At 36.2% G+C, this 18,394-nt stretch overlaps 3 protein-coding genes across 3 annotated transcripts; 2 read left to right on the top strand and 1 right to left on the bottom strand.

Annotated features, from left to right (window-relative positions):
* The first annotated feature begins 1,130 nt into the window (after nt 1-1,130).
* LOC115451178 (cuticle protein 38) lies at nt 1,131-1,869 on the top strand. Its single transcript, XM_030179417.2, has one exon. The coding sequence runs from the start codon at nt 1,188-1,190 to the stop codon at nt 1,815-1,817; it is 630 nt and encodes a 209-aa protein (XP_030035277.1). The 5' UTR covers nt 1,131-1,187; the 3' UTR covers nt 1,818-1,869.
* A 2,931-nt stretch (nt 1,870-4,800) lies between these two features.
* LOC115451047 lies at nt 4,801-10,149 on the bottom strand. Its single transcript, XM_030179244.2, is given in 4 exon segments — nt 4,801-5,258; nt 5,261-5,560; nt 6,068-6,323; nt 9,536-10,149. Coding segments are annotated over 4 exon segments (1,509 nt in total). The 5' UTR covers nt 10,094-10,149; the 3' UTR covers nt 4,801-4,863.
* Nucleotides 6,029-6,706, top strand: LOC115450781 (cuticle protein 16.5-like). Its single transcript, XM_030178894.2, has one exon. It carries the CDS (start codon nt 6,078-6,080, stop codon nt 6,648-6,650), a length of 573 nt encoding a protein of 190 aa, XP_030034754.1. The 5' UTR covers nt 6,029-6,077; the 3' UTR covers nt 6,651-6,706.
* Nucleotides 10,150-18,394: the final 8,245 nt, after the last annotated feature.

An 18,394-nucleotide genomic window follows, 5' to 3' on the forward strand; every position in this document is an offset into this window, starting at 1 on the left:
TATTATACTTTATACTGCTAACTAAGATATGACAGTGGACTGTTAAAATATTAAATCCAGTTGAAGTGATTTTTTATGATTAAACCTTCAGTCTAGTCACGTGACACGATTTACGCACTCAACGCATAATTGAATTAAAATCTTATCCATGATTTAAAAATATCGAAAGACAAAATGTCAAATGTTTTAATAATAAATAAGCATCATAATTGTGTATTAAATACGTTTCACATAAAACAAATATGTTCTTGCGGTAACATTTTTATTAATAAATAGCACAATAAGTATAAATTATTATCATTGGATAGAATTGCACATAAACTGATCGCGTGCCAAAATAAATGACTTCCTTGCAGTTTATCTTAAGATTTATTGGGGCCAAAACACATTACCAAGAAATGACATGCACGGACCATTAAAATATTTATAATACTTACACGTGTGTATGTCTTAATATAAAAGCAATTTACTGTGCATTTTAATGGAGTTGATTTGCTTAGATACCAAAATGGAAAATGACTGCCCTTTTCTCATATAAGTCGGGGCACTAGTACGTCTTCAAAGAGCAAAATAATATTACGAGGGCAGTGTTGATAGCCGTAAAGGAAAAATAGTCACAAAATACCCTTTTTACCCATACGATTTTGAAAGCTTTCCTTTAATTATAACACCCGTAATCGAAAAAAGACGTATTCACCCCCATAGACGGAATAGGGATCCCTTACATGAGAACTAAATTTCTCATTAGGTACACAAAAATAAACATATTAAAATAATTTAAAGTTACAACAAAATAATATTATTATGCTCTATGAAATACTTAACATTATGAACTTCAACAAAAAGGTTAACTGTTTTATTTCCACACTATTTGAGTTTAAATGTATTTCGCAATCGTTTCGTTGCGATAAGGTTATTTTAGAAGAAAAATAGCTGCTCTACTAATAGTATAGTGTTAGTACACAGAGCAGAGATCATTACTTAATATATTCTCAGGAAAAAATGCGGGTAGCATTCCAATTAATGAACTTTGCAAAATAAAAGTAGTTTCATGGCCAGCGATGTTTTCCGGCGTCGCTAATCCATTGATCGTAACATACTCGTATCAACAAGTATAAAACGCAGCACTGAGCACACTTATCCATCAGTTGTTCAGAGTAACGAAAACAACACAGACCTCTTCCACAATGATGAAACTGGTGGTGTTGTCCTGTTTGATGGCCGCGGCGTCTGCCAGTGGGATCATTGCTCCCTACGCGTCGCTCGTGTACTCTGCGCCTCTGGTCGCCGCTCCCAACTACAGAGGACCGCTGTCCCTCGCTCCCGGCCAGCCTGCTAACGTGCTCGGCGCCGATGGCAGGCCCCTCGACACCCTGGACGTAAACTTGGACCGCGCAGCTCACTACACCGCCAAAGCCCTTGAGCCCTTCCACCTGCTCAAGAAGCGCTCCGCTGCCTTCGTCGCACCCATAGCTCCGCTGGTCTACTCTGCACCCCTAGTCGCTGCCCACAACTACAGAGGACCCCTGTCTCTGGCTCCCGGTCAGCCCGCCAACATCCTCGGCGCCGACGGCAGGCCCCTTGACACCTTGGAGGTTAACTTGGACCGCTCCGCTCACTACGCCTCTAAGGCCTTCAGTGTCCACTTGTTGAAGAAACGGTCCGCTCCCGTAATCGCGCCCATCAGCACCTACGCCTTGGCTCACGCCCCAGTCGTCGCTCATGCTGCTCCGATTGCTTACTCCGCTCCCTTGGCTGCCGCTCACTACGCTCCTCTTGCCTACGCTGCCGCTCCTCTGGCCCACTGGTACAAATGAATACAAATTGCAACTATTAAATACCAAATGTAAATAAACGACTTTACGATCATATTGTTATTTTTTTTTACATACCTTAATAATTTGACTAACATTTAACAGCAAATGAGGATCGGCGGATACTTGTACTATTTAAAATTTGATTATATATTTATTACTTCTTGATTATGCAACACATATTATGTCCGTTACAATTATTCGTTCATTCATGGGATATTATGAAGTTTCACCACACCCCGTGATACTAATTGTATCAACACGGTATAAGTATGAAATTTATACGAATATTTTAAAACATGATAACTGTCTCAGTAGCATAGTTGTACGACTACAGTGCTGCAGTGTCGAGTTCGATCCCCAGTCCGAACAAAGTAAGATTGGGTTTTTCTACTCAGTATCAACCCGAAGTCTGGAATTTGTGTCCGATATGGCAATAAGCGCGCTCCCTATCACATCATGGGACGGAATACATACGGCGGAAGGTGGGTGCACCAGTTGCGCCTTTGACTACTCCTTCAGGGATAAAAAGGCGTTAGTGTATTTGTGCAATGTAGGAAATGATCCCAGGCCTCCATGTATTGGAACATTTTAACCTTCTAAGAAAGACAAGAGAGGTTGTCAGCGAGTAAGGTTTCTATACAATCTTATTTTCCCAACAAATCCCACAAAGTTCACGATCCAGCTGTTATTTCACGTCACTTGTCTGTGAGATATCATACAAAACTAACTAAAAAATCTCGACATATCACACAATTAACGTACATATTATAATAAGCAATAATAGTGACACTGCTGAGTACTTCAATGACACACCTCGTCTGTACGTACATTATAATCTCAAAACTTCCTGACTGTAATGTATACAGTACGAGTATAGCACAAATTGATCAATCCACTTTATAAATAAATGATAAAACTTTAGCAATATCTCCCTACATTGCTTAATTTAATAATCTTTACACAATTACATGAAATTCCATGGAATACTTCACATACATAACAATTACTGAGGATTATAGGAAGGAACAATTACTGAAGAACGAACATACGAAACCTTAATACCTTATTTTATCTGATTTTATGAAGAGATTTATACAAACATAGCGTCTGTTGACTACTTCACTGTAGTGTTACTCGGCAACAAGTTAATAGCATCTGTTGCACGCCTTAAATATCATTACAAACTAACAAAAACACCAACTAAATTCATATAGAATTTAAAGTTATGTTCAGGTTTTGTCGGCGTTGGCACAGATTTTGACCATTTTCAGGTTCATGCGGTCTCAAGACAGCACGCATTTTAATTGAGCAGTGACTCAGTGACTGATAACCTGCTGACAACGTTTACCCGAACGTACTACGTAAATATTTTCATATAAAAGGTACGCTCCTACATTTTTATATGAATTGGCGCAAAGTGTGGATCTGTGTGACCACACCTTTACAAGTATGTTGTAATAATCTTGGAAATAGGTAAAGGTTTTTTTGGAATGTAATATGAAACATAATTTATAAAATTTATTTAAGAAATAATATTAAACAGGAACTCTATAATTTTTTTAATACTTTAACAAAATTTTAATTGCATACCTACTCTGATCAGATTGATTAAAAAAGGCGTCAAATATGAAACATATTGACTTAATTTCCAAAATTTTACAGAAACTAGAATGTATAAAGTACCTATACTTTGTACATTCTAGTTTCTATTGTTCATGTTATACAGAATATTATATTACTAACTAGAAAACTAAACAGTGTAAGAAAATATGTACTTATTATACGTAATGAACGGTGAAGGAAAACATCGTGAGGAAACCTGCACGTCTGAGAAGTTCTCTTTAGGAATTTCGAAGGTGTGTGAAGTTTACCAATCCGCACTAGGCCAGCGTGGTGGACTAAGGCCTAATCCCTCTCAGTAGTAGAGGAGGCCCGTGCTCAGCAGTGGGCAAGTATATAATACAGGGCTGATATTATTATTATTATTATTATATACGTAATTAATTATGCACATACTTCGAACATTATAATCCATAGATTATATTCCAAATTTCAACTAAGTATTTAAATTTAGATCAGCACCGCTACTTTCTTTAGTTTGAGAACCGCTTAGTGATATCACTTGTTTGAGTATACAATTATAATATAAAGTCTTCTTCTCAAAGATATCTATCAAAAAATAAATAACGAACCTGCAAGAGAAATTTATCTGTGTTTGACTATGAGACATGAGTTCGGCTTATATAAAATGAAAGATTACATTCATATGAAGCATCAAAAACAAATAATTAGGTACTATGAAAATAATTTCAACTTAAATATTGCTGTCAATATATTGACGACTAAACCGTACTGTAGATAGACGTGTATGCAAAAATAAGGGTTAAAACCTTGTGCTGTCGCCGAGATTTTCCTAAGTTACTTTATTAACATATTACAGATGGATTATGAAGGAAAACTTATTAATAAATATGTATACAATCTAATTGAATTACAACTGCTAAGGCTGAGCTATATTTATTATAAATACTATGAAGTATACATTAAAACAATGATTAAATTAATGTAATTTGTCCTAGATTAACATATAATTATGTTATAGTATGTTTTTGTAATGTAAATCTTCAAAATATAAGCCTTAATGCTCGTCCAGCGTGTTATTCAAATCGCGTGCTTCCTAAGACATAGATATTACGCATGTTTTCATCTTAATAAGTAGAGACCTAACGCAAATAGTTTAGGTGCTTATAAGTAAACATAAAAACATTAATAAAGATTATGAATACATAAAATGAAAACAACAATCGCTGACGCTTGTCAAACGAATTATGCCTTTAAACTTCTTATTTCACTTTAAAATGTACTCTCTCCTTAAAACATAGCGCTATTTAGACTAATATTTTTTAATAACCAATAAAATATAAAAAGATTATAATTAATAAAATCATTGGGTTTATAATGTTTCGATAAAAAAACATTTAAATATTGGTGTAGTCGTTTATTAACAATACTTAGTTGTCTTTAGGTAATTCGTTATATATAATATTCACTTCTTGTACCAGGGGGCGAGAGGAGCGGCGTAGGTGAGAGGAGCGTAGGGAGCAGCAGCGAAGGGCGCGGAGTAAGCGATGGCACCAGTGGTGGTGATCAGCGGGGCGGGAGCCACGATCCTGCTGACAGCGGGCGCGATGAGACCAGCAGAGCGCTTCTTGAGCACGTGCACGACCGGGGCGGCGTGGTAGCTGAGGGGAGCGAAGGGCGCGGCTAGGGGAGCGGTGTAGGCGATAGGGGAAGCGGGGGTGATCAGCGGCGAGTGGGCCACGGCGTAGGTGCTGACGGGCGCAATGAAGGCGGCCGAGCGTTTCTTGAGCAGGTGGAAGGGCTCGAGAGCTTTGGCGGTGTAGTGAGCCGCGCGGTCCAGGTTCACGTCCAGGGTGTCGAGGGCCTGCCGTCGGCGCCGAGTACGTCAGCGGGCTGGCCGGGGGCGAGGGACAGCGGTCCTCTGTAGTTAGAAGCGCCGATCAGGGGTGCAGAGTACACGAGCGGCGCGTAGGGAGCGATGATCGCGCTGGCAGACGCCGCGGCCATCAAGCAGGACAACACCACCAGTTTCATCATTGTGGAAGAGGTCTGTGTTGTTTGTGCTACACTGAGCAACTGATGTATATGCAATCTCGCTCTCGGTTTATATACTCGCATTTTAATTCGATTCAAGGCGTCACCACTAAAGATCATCGTCCGTCAAGTCTACTTTAATTTAATAAGTTCAATAATATTCGTAGACTGATTCGTACTAATAATTTTAAAAAAAATTAGGGACAATATTGTGAATTATAATTTCTTTGACTGTAATGGTACCAGCGCTAGTATAGTTGTTCATGTAAACAAATGGCAGAACTTTTTGTTTCTATGTTATCCTCAACTCTTGTTAAAGTTCAATGATTTGCATTACCGCATATAAAAAAAGGTACTGGTAGGTACACATTATGTGGTACCTTAATTTTTGTCGAAAACATTGTATACCTAAATATCGTTCATATACGACACACGGTAAATGTAGGTACTTCAAATATTTCAATAGTTGAATTGAAATGAAATGCCGCTGAATATATTTTCCTACATAAAAGTAGTTTCATGGTCAGCGATGTTGCTCCGCGACACTTATCAATCCATCGTAATATGCATGTATATAAAGGCAAATCGGACTAGTAAATATATCAGTTGCTCAGTGTAGCATAAACAACACAGACCTCTTCCACAATGATGAAACTGGTGGTGTTGTCCTGCTTGATGGCCGCGGCGTCTGCCAGTGGGATCATCGCTCCCTACGCGCCGCTCGTGTACTCTGCACCCCTGATCGGCGCTTCTAACTACAGAGGACCGCTGTCCCTCGCCCCCGGCCAGCCCGCTGACGTGCTCGGCGCCGACGGCAGGCCCCTCGACACCCTGGACGTGAACCTGGACCGCGCGGCTCACTACACCGCCAAAGCCCTCGAGCCCTTCCACCTGCTCAAGAAACGCTCGGCCGCCTTCATTGCGCCCGTCAGCACCTACGCCGTGGCCCACTCGCCGCTGATCACCCCCGCTTCCCCTATCGCCTACACCGCTCCCCTAGCCGCGCCCTTCGCTCCCCTCAGCTACCACGCCGCCCCGGTCGTGCACGTGCTCAAGAAGCGCTCTGCTGCTCTCATCGCGCCCGCTGTCAGCAGGATCGTGGCTCCCGCCCCGCTGATCACCACCACTGGCGCCATCGCTTACTCCGCGCCCTTCGCTGCTGCTCACTACGCTCCTCTTACCTACGCCGCACCTTTTGCTCCCTGGTTCAAGAAGTGAAAATCTACAACATAAATGTGTGATCAAACCTTTTGAATAAACGACTGTATCCATACCGACACTTTTTTATTGCTCCTATAATTGACAACTAAGTAATCGACACTTTTTTATTGCTCCTATAATTGACAGCTAAGTAGTAAGTTTTCGAATAATATACTTTACCAGCCGAACACACGAATATAGATATTTCCATTTAATATAATAGTTTCATTATAAATATAGAGTTTTTAATATTTTATCTATATATATAAAAATGAATTGCTGTTCGTTAGTCTCGCTAAAACTCGAGAACGGCTGAACGGATTTATCTTATCTTGGTCTTGAATTATTCGTGGAGGTCTAGGGAAGATTTAAAAGTTGAGAAAAATTCGAATAATTGCCGGGAAAATCCTCAAAACAGCATTTTTCTATTTCCCATACAAACGTTTTCTAAATAAAATGGAGAGTCAATTTGTAATTTATTACCGCTGCATAAAGTTCAAATTCGCGTGCGCGTTGGAGGATCTAATATCGCGTTCTGAAACTCAACAAAAGTGAAAGTGAATCGCGAACGCGACAAAATTGCATAGTCTCAAAATACATAGTACATAAATAGTGGTCGGCTTCGAGAAACTCAATTTTAGCTAACTTCAGTTGTTAATATAATATATAACTCAAAGGTGACTGACAGTGATATATCAAGGAACAGCCCAAACCATTGGACGGATCGGGCTAAGACTTTACATGCATAAAGCTACTATGACGTAGGCATCCCCTAAGAAAGGATTTTGATAAATTCTACCCCTTAAGGGGATAAAATAGGGGATGAAAGTTTGTATAAATGTTCTTAGATTTTCGACTGATTGAACTGAAATTATAGATTGGGGATAAAATTAGTTTGAACCTATAAGTACCGGGAAAATATGTAGCAAGACTTTTATCAAACAGTGGAATTTTATCCTGGAAAACACCTTCACGCGGGCGAAGCCGCGAGCAAAAGCTAGTGTTAAATACATTTAATACGGACATACAATTGTGCGAGTTATTTGTTGTAGTATACGCTGACCTTTACATAAACTAATTGGGATTGGGAAGGAAAATTGGGATATTTTGGGTCTTCATTGTGTTACTGGACCTTACTGACATTTTTTAAGCGTAACAACCGAAAAAGCCGCCACTTCAATGCATTGGAGTCTGTCAAATGGAATTGTTCGTCATAGTGGAAACTAGAGTAGTTAATTTTATTACTTACTAGGTGTTGCTCGCAACTTCACCCACATGTAAATCCTTTCCTTCTATAGAAGTCCGTAAAATGCTATAGCAATAATTAATAACGCCACTTGTATGATATTAACGCCACGTATTTAAAAATCAAATTAAATATATCTATTATTTCCCCTGCGAGCAAGAAGCCAGGATAAAAATTAGCCTATATGCTAATTCAGGCCATGGTCTACCCATATACCAAATTTAATAAAAATCTGTTAAGCAGTTTCTTAGTTTACTTCTAACAAACATACAAGAATCAAATAATAAACATTTTTTTTTAATATTAGTGAGAAGTAAGATTAAACAAAGATATTAAATATGAGCTATTTCAAATTTACTAGCGGCTTACTCCGGCTTTGCACGGGTAGCAGATTATATTATTAAATGTCTAAATGTTTTTCTATAGTACAAAACATTATTGAATTATACACATAAACATGTCTCTTGAAACACTCTGTCCTTTGGTGAAAACCATACGAAAAGCTGTTCTGTAGTTCATGGAGTTTATCGCGTTCAGACACAGACTTTGTTTTATAATATTTAAGGATTTTAATAGTATTATGAATAAATATTATTATGATCAATAAACTCTACCATTACCACATTACGAGATGAGAGTGGTGATATAGATTTTTTATGCTGCAGCCATTGTTTTGTATCAAAAATAAGTCAAGATAATAATTATAGTCGATCCATTTAGTTTGCTTAAAAATACTTATAATTTTTTTAAGCGATTTTTTATATTCTCTTCGTGCTAAATTAGGTAACAGGTGTAAATGTTTGAATGAAATACAAATTATAATTATATAAAATAATTATCGGAAGTGTATATTTTAATTTGATATTTTGAAGTATTCTCCTAGATAAAACTAGATAAAACTAATTTTGTGTTTTTATGTATATGCCTACATACACATAACCCGTCATTACATAGGTAATAATAGTATTACATGCCTACAATGGACAACGTATACAGAACACGAAGTCAAACTTTAAGATGTTATGACAATCCCTAAATTGAACTAATTTACTTATCAGCTACTGTCATAAAATTATCCCAAACGTGCCTTGGGTCAACAACCTTATAATCTAACCTTGTCATAGTGGCTCGCTCCCAGGAATCAATTTTAGGGCTTAACAGTATAATGTCCAGGCACGATGACTGGCATGATGATTGCAACTGACAGATGTCATTGTTTTGAAACGTTATAATAGTGTAGAATGTATCTGCACTTTAGACACTTATTTTGAAAGAATATGATATTTTTAATGGTCATTTCCGTTTCCAAACACTAAGCTACTGCGCAGTATATTTTAAAGTAGATATTAATACGTTCCTTGTTACAAAAGATCTCACGAAAAAAATGATCAGTATATTTTAATCCTTTTCCATGCAGTTACTGAAACACGATATAACTAATAATCATGATTACAGAAATTAATTTTTAGATGTTAACTAGGTACGATTACATTCTAATAAACACAGAGAATCAAAAAAATATATTACCTACAAAATTACATTTAGTACAGAAAATGTTAAAATAGGTTTGTGGAAAAATAAAAGTTGTTTGAATGGTAACTCTCTTTATATTTTATAGGTAGTTGTTTTGTTCATTACACTAGAATTTACAGTTTTACCAGTGATGACCCAAATGTGCGGCGTGTCCCAGGGCTAAAGGTGCGTGTAAGCCAAGCGCAGCAGGAACAGCAACATGGGCGGGGGCGACCACCCGCGCAGCATGCCAGGGTGCGAGCGCCGCAGCATGCGCCAAGAGGGGAGCCGAGCGCTTGCCAAGCACGTGAGCATGGACCGCTGCCGCTGCAGCGTGGTCGACAGCCTTCGCAGTATAGTGCACAGCACGATCCACGTTCACGGGCAGTGTGTCAAGCGGCCTTCCATCAGCTGCCAAAATGGTAGCGGGCTGTCCAGGAGCCAGTGACACTGGGCCCCTGTAGTTACTACCAGGGTGTAACGGAGCAGCTGCTACAACGGGACCCGCAGCAGCGGCGACAACGGGAGCTGCCACAACCGGTGCAGCAGCCACTACAGGAGCCACTGGAGCAGCGAGGTGGGGGACCAAAGGAGCAGCTAGTGGACCAGCCAAACCCAGATGCGCCAGACCCAATGCGCCGAGTCCACTGGGCTTCGCGGCAGCCAGGGCCAGGAGAGTAGACAACACCACCAGCTTGAACATTGTGGTCTGTGTTGTTTTCAGGTTATACACCGACTGTGCCTTTACCCTATTAGGTCCTAGCTTTTATACGTCTCAGTTCGGTAGGTGTTATCCATATACCTTTGTGACGTTGTCAAATATGCAGCAGGGCGTTGGTTGAATCGCCGATGGCAGGAAAATTGCCATAAGGGCCAGCCGTCGCGGGTCAGCGTATGTTAGGCAATCGGCGACTTTGAACTTTATTACTATTAGGGATAAATTGTTTAATGTTAAAAGACCTAATGCTGTTCCGGTGTTTGCCTTGAATGCGATAAAGGTCCGTTCTCTTTTGATAATATTTAGACTAATCATTAAGACATGTCAACCAAGCTCAACCCTCATCGCATAATTTTGATAAGGCGACAAAACTACTGTGTAACTACTATATATTTTTTTTTGTTTCCTTCTAAACATTTTAATTATATGCACATATTGATCCTCAGAACCCGCTCACGAAAATAAAATGCTTTTTACGAACACCCACTTCTAAATCCTCGAGCAATTTTATTACAATAGTAAGGATAGAATCTTCTTTCAGCATTCGACTTTCGTGTTCCTCTTTTACAATGTCAAACATCTGAGTCACGTATCATTTCTATCCAGTGCGTAATTTTATTGCACTAGTGCATTTCAAACTAGTTTTGTATGCATGTGTCGCTGTCATGACCACAGCCCCGCCTTCGTCCTGCAAACCGGCACCGGCCTTGTCCTATACCCTTGTTATAAACACTACTACCACGCAAATAGCTTTAAAAGTGTCTTAAATTATCCTAAAATATCTTATTCATGGGTTAAAAACTGATTCGATAAAACTATATTAATTTGTGTTTTTTTTTATTCAATCCTTTGCAATGTTTTATTTCGCAATGCAAACTTGTTCTGAGTGTTTGGCTTTTTTATAACAAAGTACTTTGAATGTTCATTATCCAAACCTATCTATTTGATCCAGTGCGAACTCATCTATCTTCTTCTATCTATCTATCTATCTATACTTATAATAAATCTGTAGAGAGGTCAATTCTGTACATGAAATATATTTCCAAAATAACTATCAGGGGGTGATTACGGATAAAAATGCAATTAGTAAAATTTTTGTCTGTCTGTCTGTCTGTCTATCTGTATAACCGTTATAGAAACAAAAACTACTCGACGGATTTTAACGAAACTTGGTACAATTATTTTTCATACTCCTGTGCTGGTTATAGTATACTTTTCATCACGCTACAATTAATAGGAGCAGAGCAGTGAAGGGAAATGTTGGGAAAACGGGAGAAGTTACACCATTTTTTAAGCTTCCGTCGCGTGTGCAACCTTAATGGTTAAAGCTACACAGAAATCATGTATGACGGAAATGTTCTCCTTAAAATTATGTAAAAAATATCCCACGACAGCATATGTCTATCTTTTATGGTTGACTCACAATAACACGTGTAACTCCCGATAGCTTAGCAGTTCGAAGCGTTCTCATTATATTTGTCTACTCTTACGTTTATAACACTCTCAGTCATCCCTAATTAAAAAGTTAACATTATTAAATATTCCATAAAAAATAATCATAGAAATCGGTATAGAAACACCAATGTTATACATGAAATACGCTAATAATAAGCCATTACGCGTGAATACTAATCATGCTATAAGGATTATTTTTGTATATAAGTATATAAGGTCGCGAAAGCACAGGCAGGCGGCTTGCTTGGCACCTAGAGGCTAGCGAATCACGTAGCGAGTAGCTTCGTCAAACGAAAATTCTCGAACGTTCGCGACCGGCTCCATTTTTGAAGTCCGAAATCCACGCGGGCGAAGCTGCGAGCGGAAGCTAGTGGTAAATAAATTCTATAGTTTACAGGGCCCTTATTTCTATAACAATGTAAACTTGTAATACAGCGGTGTTACGTTATCTTGGTGAAATTGATGTAGTATTCTCTATGAGTGTTTTTTGTCTTAAACGCGATGAGTTGCGTCAAATGCTTGTTAATAAAATAACGTGTGGCATAGAGAATAAAGCCCCCACATGCCAGTATCAAGCGTATATTTCTGCCATCAAGAAACCGCGTCCTAATTGTTTTCCGTTTTGAAGCAGTATTACTGTGCAATCTTTGAATGTATTAAATATAAAAAGAAATATTGAATATTGAAAAAATTTATGATTGTTTATTATAAGTCGTGAAGCTCGGTTATCTGTCATTTCTGTAATAAGTGCAAATTATTGATTGTAATCATAATTTTCATAGTTTTCAGGTGCTACCCGTGCCCCGACGCAACATTCTGATGTGAGTAATTAAGGCCTAAGAAACGAGATATTCCAATTTTTTCCAACGTTTGCTATAAAAAACCAAACATATATGGCGATCGTTGACAGCAATATAATGCTTCAGAAATCAAGTATGTTTTATGGTCTTAGGTAATTTTTTTGGTTAATAGAAGTATTTTTCTAAATAAAGTACAATGTAAACATTAAAATTTGATGAATAATTAATGTTCTCTACATGATCACTTAAAATATATTATAAACGAGCTTTTATGTTTAGGGTCGTATAATAATTATAATGCGCAATAAAAATAAGTAATCAATACCTACTTAATTAGACTTATTGAAAACCTGCTCCATACTTTTAATATCTAATTATCAATTACGAAAAAAAACCCCGACTCCAAAAAACACACTTTTTTGCAGTCGGTGCCTAATATAAAATGAACATTAATTTTCTATCTTACTTAGCTTAGCCGGTAATTCAAATTAGGCACCGACTCCAAAAAAATATTTTATAAACATATAGACAAAAATAAAACAGGGATAAGAAAGAAGATTACATTACTTATGTTTTAAAACTTTTATTAAAATGTTTTTATTTTTAACCTTAATGTTAATTATAAAACAAATCTAATTGAACCCAAGACAAAGAGAATGATTCTCATCCTTTTTTGAGGAGTTCTCTACTACATCTTCGATGTTCTTTTATTTTGAGAAATTCCCCATTTGCGTCTTTAAAATCGAAAGTCCTATACGAATGAAATTAAAATGAAACAATTCCGTAGCTATACGAAATCCAACGCAAAAAAATTACTTATATCGGATCATAGGGTAAAATTTATCGCTAAACAAACTTAAAAACAAAATTGTGACGAATAGACAATCTTTCTCCTTTCCAGTCGGTTAAAAATACTTTTTATTGTTTTATAAACCGGCAATCATTAAAAAGGAAGTATCTAGAAAATAAAATTACAACTGAACAATAATATGTCTTTTTATCGCCTTGTTAACGCAAATCAAGACATATAAAGTTTAAAGTCATTAATCTTGCAAAACAAGTTTACTCGCAAAGCACTTTAAATACGAATAATAAGCTTTTAATTATAATTATTGAAAGGAATAAGTTATTCTCTTGTGTTTGATGTTGTATATTACTTTACACGTAGCAACAAATCGCGTAAAAATAAACCTTATTTCTGGGAACTACTAAATCATATGTATATTCGTAAATACATTTATGTCTGACGCCTCGTGCTGGCGCTTGCAGCAAAACGTCCTCTAAAATTTTAATATCTGTCGTATTTAGAATATTAAACCTTATTGTTTTGTCTAATTTGTAAAATTAATAAAAACAGAAAAGAACTTCTTTATCGCTTGGTAATACATGTAATGGACCAAGAGCTATAGGAGATAAACTCCCCTATTCATAGATGTTTTTTATCTAAGGACGTCCCTATGTCTACGCACTGCGAAGGCTGCCATACCGTCAGCACTGAGAAACAGACTTTACTCTTACTTTACTTTTATCTCAGCTTTACTCCGTCCTTAGATAAAAAACGTTTATGAATAATGTGGTTAGTCTATAAAGTATCGTATGCGCACGTCGTTTAGCGAACGCGTAACTTTTTAGAGAAGTTAGTTCTTATTGAAAAGAACAAGACGACTGCATGTTCCTATTAATTGAATATTGACAAAAACTGTGGCAGAGATAAAGCGTATATGCAGTTATAAGACGTCTTTTTCTAAAATTCGGATTAATCAATGTCACAGGTCTGCAAGGGCGGATGAACTCTACATGCGTGTTTTCATCGGTAGTGACGTACAAAATTATACCGCCTTCAAAAACAACTAAAAAAAAACAATTTAGCATTACCATAATCAGTAAAAAGATTCTATATGTATACACCGATTATTAAATATGGAGTCAATGCCTAATTAAAATTAAACATTGTTTAGGTATATTTATTAATGTATTTATCTAGCTTAGCTAATTTGTAACCAGTACATAGGACCTTCATAATGTTTATGGTAATGTAAATTTCTTTTTATTTTTAGTGTTTTTTGAGACGATTAAATTTTTTGGTATAAAGTTTTTGTTTTTCGCTTATTTGTGTATTAGTCTTAATTGAATTGCGCACAGGGTAACGTACGATTATCCAACAAAACCTAACACCAAAACACCACTGAAAAAGACACAGCAAACAAAATTCGCAATTTTGATTACTTGGACTACAAACTTAATATAGGTATAGATAATTATAATTTATAATTATAATTTATAGATATAATTTCGGTTTAAAAACCAACCCACTCAACCGTTTATAAAAATATTTCTATGGGATCATCTAAAAGTATTTTAAATTAAAAATGAATTTTCCAAATCGGTTAATAAATTACTGAGTTCTGAGGTAGCAAACATAAAAAACACCTCGAATTAAGAACCTTCTTTTTTGAAATCGGTTGAATAACATATGCTTTATCTCTTTCCACAAGCCGATCACCGAGCTGTCGCAGTCCATTCTCTATTATTGTAATTTATATAGGTTGTAGGCACTAACAGCCCACAAAGTGTCATTGAGGAAAAACCAGATTGTCCTCTAGTACATTCTTTAAGTAAACCTTACATAGTAACCTAGTTCAGAAATGTCTTTCTTATTACACTATAATCTAAATTAATTTGAACGAAACAGATTATTCTAATTCATTGTTTGGAAGGTTCTCGTGGCTAACTAACAGTCTCCTTTTACAACCTAACAAAATTATAATACTATAAGAGGTGGAATCACAACGAACTGATTTGTTCTAAATACATACAGTATAATAAACTGGCTTGAACGTGGTAGTACCAGAGACTTACAGTAAACCTAAATTAACCATATACCAGCGATGTCACCACCAGGTGTATCATTGAGATTTGTACGAACTCATAATGTCCCCTCTCTCCAACCTTACTTTACTTTTGTCCTCAAAACTCTGACAAGTTACGCACAAGAAATCGTCTTTAAATATGAAAAGTAGTTTCTGGCTATAACTATGGCTTAGGCGATAGCCATAAGAAGCATTATGGGACAAAACGACGTCCATAAACCATGAGAATACTTATTACTTATTATGCCTCTGCCAACCCAATCCCCGACAGAGTTATGAACATATTCTATGTAACATTAACAATACTCTTGACGATTACGACATAGCGAAAACAAACAAAAAACTGTTGTAATTGTTTAAACCATTTATTGCAAAACAAACCGAAAGGTGAGTGAGATTTGAATGCAAAATGGTTTAATCTTGTCGCTAGATCAACGTTTTCGATTTTACTACTTCATTGGAATTAAATTATGTAAACTTTAAAAGCATACCATTTCATACACCCAACAATAAATTTTTAATCGTATCAATATGGGGTTAGTTCGTCAAACTTTATATACGTATTCTAGGAAGTATTTGACTTAGTTTTTACAATGACCGGCTGTGTGACATTAACCCTATCGGGGAAATCGTAGGCTTTTTTAAATCATACGACAAAAACTAAAACAATGAGTTCACCTAATAACTATTGTTTTTATTCGATTCGACATTGAAATATCATGATCTCGGAATATATATACCAAGAAACGGCCATACGTTACAACATTGATCTGAAAATTATTAGTAAAAAAAAAGGATTTAAAGTAAAATTACTTTATTTTTCGTATTTTTCTCAGTAAATACTTTCTTTTGATATCATGACTGTGCAATAACTAGTCCATCATCTTGAGCCATCTACCATATTGAATTTAGAATGACATCACTTGGCTAACCATGCATTGTTATCCAAACTAAACATGTGTGCAAAGTTTCATCTTCATGGGTTGAAAATAAATGCTTTAAATTCATTTGCAAGATTTGATTCGAACAACCATATATACAAATATAACACGATAAATTAATGCTTGGAAAAAATATATATCTTCCAAAGCTTTCAATAACTATTCTTAGCACTTGTAGAAAAATATCGCTATAGTCAGATACAGAAAAATAACACCTTAATTATATTACAATTACATTGCATTCTAGTACCAAACTATAATTATAACTATCTTAACGCTAACCTGATTAAATTGTAAACTAATTTTTACCTGCGGCTTCGCCCGCGTGAAAAAGTTTTTCTACAATAAAAAGTAGCCTATACCATTCAGGAGTAATATACTTTCCCGTTAATAAAAAAAAAACGACATTGGTTCAGTAGTTCCTGACATAAGCACGTTCAAACAAACAAACTCTTCAACTTCATATATTAGTATAGATAACAATTCTGTGTTTAGTAAAAAATATTTTTTTATGATATTTAATACGTTTCTACTAAATCGTGTTAATTAGTAACATTCACATACTTACGCGAAATTTCTGAGAGTTATATATCTCTGTCCGCCTCTATGTGTTTAATTTAGTGGTAATAAAAAAACTTTTAAGTCACAATTAGCAATATTACTTTATTATATTACTAGTAAGTAAGTAGCTTTTGCTTGCGATTCGGTCCGAGTGAAAGAGTTTTTCTGTATTAAGTATATTTTCCCGGATTAAATGTAGCTTATGTCCTTTCCACACTCTCAAACTATCTCCAAGCCAATAATCGAAATCGGTTCTGATAATTTTTGTGCATATCGCGATCAGAGAGACACAGCTAGACATCCTTGGCGGGGGACTTTGTTGTATAATACGTGAATGAATGAATATAATATGTAAGCATCAACAAGTTACATAAATATGCGAAGACAAGATTTTATTAGACTATTAAAATTTTACTTAGTAACTTGGAATTAAAAAACTGTAACACTTTGTGTAGTCAATTAACAGGAATACCCGGGATTGGACCACTCAAAGAAAATAGTAAAAGCTAAGTTAACTACAATCTGTAAAATGCGTATAATAACGTGTTTCATAGATTCCACATTGGAATGGAATAAGGGCAGATTATGATGATTAAGAATTGTCTTTCCTATTGAATGGGAATAGTGTTTAATGGCTATTATTTTCATACGAAATCATTAATCATTTTTTATTATCAATATGAAAATTGGCTTGCATTAGTAAAACTAATTTACATTAATTTGTTTTTCGTATTATTGTGAATAATATAAATTATAGATTTTGTTCATGGTATATTTAGATTCTTTATAAATGGACACCTACATCTTATCTTACTATTATTATAATATGAATTACTAAATAGATTACGTTAGTGTCGTATAGATGTCGTTATGTATCGCTACAGTCATTTAAGGAATTTTATAGCAAGACAGACTTTCACGCGTGCGAAGTCGCGATCACCACCTAGTTAAACTAGTAGTAAATAACTTTGAAACGAAAGTATAGCAGATACCAAATATTTTAGTCTATTTCCGCCGCTAAGCTGCACAAGCAGTATTACATTTCGATAAATATTACTTTGTATCCAATCTAATAACTAAACATTATTAGACTTATCATTAAATGTCTTCGAATGATTGCCATCTCGCGATAAACATGCCTTATAGTTTGTGTTTATATTTTCTTATGCAATATATCTATTTGATCATAAAAAAATTAACTAACGCCCTAATTCGGCATCTACCTTATAATTTGCCCGGATACCTGCATAAAAGTCATTAGACAGAGGCAAGGTTGTGTTGTGACAACAATCGAAATGTAACAGAGCGTAAGCTGCAAACTAGTTGCGGCGGAAGGCGAGATAATGCTTTACATTCGCCAGGCACGTACTCGAGGCTCGAAATTATTTTATTAAGTCTACTAGGTTTTGACCGCATCTTCGTCCGCGTTAAAATGTTCGCAGAATTAAAGGCCTCTACGTTCAGCGATAGCCACATTTATTTTTTTAACATCTTCAGGAACTTTCGTATAAATATTATTAAAAAAACAAAACACATGACGTCTATATCCCCGAAGGGGAAGACAGAAGTGCAACTTGAGTACCAACTTTTAGCCGTGTGTGTTCAGTTCCATGATGTTGTAGGGTCTTATCGATTTTATTGCTATGTAGGGCACAAATT

This window comes from Manduca sexta, chromosome 15 (assembly GCF_014839805.1).
Source record: "Manduca sexta isolate Smith_Timp_Sample1 chromosome 15, JHU_Msex_v1.0, whole genome shotgun sequence".
In the NCBI taxonomy this organism is placed as follows: domain Eukaryota; kingdom Metazoa; phylum Arthropoda; class Insecta; order Lepidoptera; family Sphingidae; genus Manduca; species Manduca sexta.